This window comes from Coffea arabica, chromosome 7e, assembly GCF_036785885.1.
Source record: "Coffea arabica cultivar ET-39 chromosome 7e, Coffea Arabica ET-39 HiFi, whole genome shotgun sequence".
Taxonomy (NCBI): Eukaryota; Viridiplantae; Streptophyta; class Magnoliopsida; order Gentianales; family Rubiaceae; genus Coffea; species Coffea arabica.
In genome coordinates, this window is record NC_092323.1 from 12,350,335 (window position 1) to 12,354,944 (window position 4,610).

The 4,610-nt window shown below is 36.4% G+C and overlaps 1 protein-coding gene across 2 annotated transcripts; it reads right to left on the reverse strand.

The window, feature by feature from the left end:
- Positions 1–634: 634 nt before the first annotated feature.
- LOC113701947 (MADS-box protein SVP) lies at positions 635–4,350 on the reverse strand. Of its 2 annotated transcripts, XM_027222861.2 has the most exons (9): positions 3,779–3,911; positions 2,948–3,054; positions 2,253–2,331; positions 1,959–2,023; positions 1,777–1,876; positions 1,628–1,669; positions 1,457–1,498; positions 1,184–1,341; positions 635–966 (listed from the first exon to the last, which is right to left on the reverse strand). In XM_027222861.2, the coding sequence occupies exons 2-9, from the start codon at positions 3,013–3,015 to the stop codon at positions 936–938; spliced, it is 585 nt and encodes a 194-aa protein (XP_027078662.1). In that variant the 5' UTR covers positions 3,016–3,054; positions 3,779–3,911; the 3' UTR covers positions 635–935. The 2 variants fall into 2 exon arrangements, with proteins under 2 accessions (XP_027078662.1, XP_027078661.1); XM_027222860.2 differs by lacking the exon at positions 2,948–3,054 and having other exon boundaries at positions 3,779–4,350.
- Between the last annotated feature and the right edge of the window lie 260 nt (positions 4,351–4,610).

A 4,610-nucleotide genomic window follows, 5' to 3' on the forward strand; every position in this document is an offset into this window, starting at 1 on the left:
ATGTGGCAACTAGCAAGGCATGGCTAACATGTGGAAACCAATTCCTAGAAAAGTAACTGTTTCGATATGATTTTACTTGCAAAAAAAAAAAAATTTTATTTGAATGCATTATAAACAAAATTTTTTAATTATTTTTTCTTTTTTAACTATTTTTTATCTGACACACATTATATCATAAAAAGTGTTACAATTTTTTTCAAAATATTATTATTCCCAATAATCTCCTATTAAATTCATGCTCTATATTGTGGTCTCATTTTCATGAAAGGCATTCCCATTCGCGCTCTTAAATTCCAAAAATTACAATAATAAAAAAAAACATATACTCCAAGTAAATTTTAAAAAAAATATCTAGACATGCTTTAAGTATCTTTAAGAAGCATCCCTGTTAGGTTTTTAAGATTTAAAACTTGGTTAAGATGAAAGGCATCTACAATGTATTTTTTAATATAGGTTAATAAAGCCCTAATCAAGCAACGCTTCCTTAAAAGGAGCCAAAAAAAATAAAAAATGAAGAAGATAAGCCTTAACCTCTATGAACTCTATTTAAGCAATTTACCCTGAAAATTCATATAATGCAACGTACAAGTGTTTATCAAAAGTGAGATCAATAAAACCAAATGAAAGAAGTAGCTAGCACAGAATAGCCATGGCAGAGGCCTCAATTTATTAAATGCAATAGCTATTAAAGTTATTGAATAGTAGCAGTAGGGATGAATGAGAAAGTCTCGAAATACTGGTTAGCAACGTATCCCATTTTTACTGTCAATGATACTTATGGTTTCATCATCTGCAGTCTCATCAACTCCCTCCCTCTCTTTAAATATGCTTGGTTTTGAATCAAGAATCTCAAGTTGCTGGTTAGCTTTTACATCTTATTTCATGCAATGTGACCACCAACAACACATTTGCCCGTTTTGGTGTTACATACTACTTTACTTTTCCAATCGACCTGAGTATGGCAGCCTGCAAAAAACAAATTCCAAGAATTTGGACTGAGAAGGTTAGGAAAGATATCTGTTGCTGTTATCATTTAATCATTGATCTGCATGAATCTGTGATGCAAATAAAGTCATTCTGAATCCCCCCTCAAAAAAAAAAAGACTAATATGACAGTAACATGTCCCCGAATCCTTTTTAAGATATTTGTGTTGTCAATAGCTTGTAGGAATCATGGACTTACCCCAATTTGAGAGAGGTATCAGAACTTTCATAGTCTTGTGGACCGCCAGTAGAGCTGCAGACGTTAGTAACCGATTCAGATGATTGGCCTTCCTCGTACAGAACGTTCTCTGAATCATCTGCTGCCATTTGCCCGCTTCCATTGGATACCCCCATCACCTTCAGGCAAACAATCGAAGCTGCCATAATGGGCGTGCACCAGAGAAACAAACGAGGTAATGGGGTAGGAAGAAATCCACAAGATAAGATCCCAGAGGTCCATGGCTGTACTTACCTGTTGCTTCAAACGCTCATTCTCTTCCATTAGTTGCATTCCCTGTACGAATGATAGTTTCACTTTTAAGGGCAATTTAAGAAGCAGAGACACCAAATATGGGAGTAAAGGAAATGTACCAAAAGCAAATGCTGGTCAAAGCTAATAGTGGAAGCACAAAAATTTTCTCACCTTTCGCTGAAGGTGATTAATTTCCTTCATTATCTTTTCGCCCTGAACAAATGAACAAAATTCTGTAAGGCATATGTTTCCAACCTAAGAAATGAAGGATCAAAATTATAATACCTTCGACATTAATGCATATGGAAAGAAGTTGGAACCTTTTTCTCTATCACACGGTTCAATCCAGCTTCAAGCGACCTCTCTAATTGCTGCAGATCATCAACAGTCAATCCTTGGAGCTCCTCTCCTCTCATTTGCCTGAATTGGCAATGTTAAATTTTCATAGATGCCAGTGAACATCAAAAAGAGAAAACATAGTTGAACACATAGAAGAACAGACCTCAGTTGATGGCTTTTCTCAGCAACTTCCTTGCTTAATCGAGAGCAATTGCTATTCTCCACCAGCTGCATCAAATAAGATTTCCGTTCCTTTACAAATCAAATCTATGCGAAAAGGAACCAAATTGCCAAGTGTAGTATCAACCCTTCAAAAGAACCATTTTAGACTGATCTACAAGGACTTTTCACATAAACAGCGAGGATCATTCATGTTAATCATACAGAACTTCTAACGGTGCAGAATCATCGTGGAATGACAAATACAGCATCCGCTGCTTGGCCACTTGAAACTCACCTGCAGCTCAAGCGATGGCTGCTCCATTTTTTCAAGATTCTTCGAGTGTAAGTTGTGCCTTTCGAGTATTTCCTTCATACTATAAACCACATCTAATTCAGAATCAACCAATGGAAAAGTTGCAAATTGATTGTAGATGAATCAGTTAAAACGTAGGTGCATGAAACCAGCAAAAACAGCTAGTGACATTTGCCTTCGTGCTTGATAGACACTAAAGCATACCACTGCTCATAAATGTACATCTGCAGAAATGTGTTTATTTGAAACAGTAGTTTATCCGTAGAAATTGATCTTCAACAACGAGTTCAATTGATTCCCCAAAATCACTTGGTTTCAAATGTGTTCGATAAGAAGTACTAGCATATCACATGTGAAAACTCCCAACTATTTTTGAAGACATTATACACAGAAAAAAGGAATTATTCCTAACTATTTTTGAAGAAAAGAAAATTAAAAGTTTAACGAGACAACAAACATTATACTAGATTAGCTGATAGGAAATTTTTGTCTTATTGTTTAATCAATTATACCTACTTTCCTTCCCGAGTTAGTGTCCAATAATTTAGCATCCAACAATTCACATCTATCAGATCTAGCATCCTTATAGAGAGCTGAACTCCCTCGTTACATTGCAATGAACAACAATCAAATAAAAAACAAACGTACTTGAAACCATTTTGAAGTAAAAAACGTACCTGACAATCAAATAAAAAAGACATTTTGAAGTAATTTTTCCCTTATCTTTAAAGTTGGCAGAAACCATCCTTATCTTTTTGGGGCACGAGCGATAATTATCAGAATTCTGCAAATTTGTCATCTCTAGCGTCATGTAACGCAGACATCGGTCCAATTATTGCCTAATCTTCCTCAGTTGGATCAGTATATAAAAGCAAAAAAGGGAAAAAAAAAAGGAATAATTTAATATATTTATTTTCTTCCATAACCAATATTTAACTAAGCAAATGTCTTCAGTGTCTCTCTGTCTTATTTTCTCTCCACATCTTCTAACAAAAACAACAATAATATATCAACGACACAAAAAAAGTAAAGTAGCTTTTTTCTCGTTACACACCATCATCTGCACTTAGAGAATCAAAACAGATACAACAATATTTTCATGAAACGAGCCAAAAAGCAATCTTGATTCTTGCTATAGCATAAAAGTGAAAAACGTAAAGAACTAGATATGCAGAAAATAACCTAGACAATGAGAAAACCTGAAATGACCATGCTGGCACTTGGCACCATAAGATCAAAAGCCCATGTTAGCTGAAACCAGTAACCACGGATTCACTAGAGGAATGATTCCCCAACAAAATTTATCAATCATTATAACCCTTTCAGAATACCAACATCAATATAAATAGTACTATATGTTCTTTTCCTCACTCTCTCCAATGAATGCTCCACCACCTTCTACATTTCTTTAACACAAAATTCAACAAGAGCCTAGATATGCTAACTAAACTATTTGTGACCAGAAATACATACAGGAGCTAGCTGACGGAGATTAAGCGATCAATTACCTGGAGCTGGAATACTCAAAAAGCTTGCCAGTGGAGGAGAAGAGGATGAGAGCAACATCAGCATCGCAGAGAACTGAAAGTTCTTCAGCTTTCTTGAAAAGTCCTCTTCTTCTCTTTGAGAAAGTCACCTGCCTGGCCGTTGCGTTATCGATTTTCCTGATCTGAATCTTCTCTCTAGCCATGGTAGAAAAGGATATTATGGGATCAGAAAGTCACCAAGAGTCAAGGTATCCAAAACCCCTCGAGCAATCCAGGAATAAACCAGCATACAATGCAAAGTTTAAAAAGGACAAGAAGGGTTTCTAAAAATAGAGGGATAGAAGTAAAGGTGGAGGAGACAAGGTTAGAAAATAAATGGCGGCATTTTGCCAAATTTAGAGGGGGAATAAGGGAACAAACCCTAATGAGAGAGAAAAAGGAAAAACAGACACTTGTTCATGCGGCCATTGTTATTGGTTTAGTTTTAGATCCAGAGAGAAGCAGCAGGCAGAGAGAGAAAATGAGTAGAAAGAAGACTTGTCTGAGAAAGACCCACCAATCAGGTTTTAGAGTAAAAGGATTGAAAAAGAATTTATTGCTGCCTTGATTGTCTTGGTTGGTTGATTTGGACTTCAGATTTGTACATTTGTCTGTGTCTGTCTTTTTCTTTTTTTTTTTTATTGCCTGCCACGGTATCCAGGGCTTTGCCCGACCCAAGTCGCACACCTGTGGTGGGTGAGTCTCCCAACAAGGGTAGCTGCATACGCCAGGTTTCGAACCCGAGATTTGTTTAAGCGGAACCAAACTGCTTACCACTTGGCCCAACCCCAGTTGGTTGTCTGTGTCTGTCATT

Coding starts and splice junctions, on each gene's coding strand:
- LOC113701947 (XM_027222860.2), bottom strand. CDS start 3,960: ATGGCTAGAGAGAAGATTCAGATCAGGAAAATCGATAACGCAACGGCC. Junction 1,670..1,776: donor ACCGTGTGATAGAGAAAAAG/GTTCCAACTTCT, acceptor TCATTTGTTCAG/GGCGAAAAGATAATGAAGGA. Junction 1,499..1,627: donor TTAATCACCTTCAGCGAAAG/GTGAGAAAATTT, acceptor TCATTCGTACAG/GGAATGCAACTAATGGAAGA.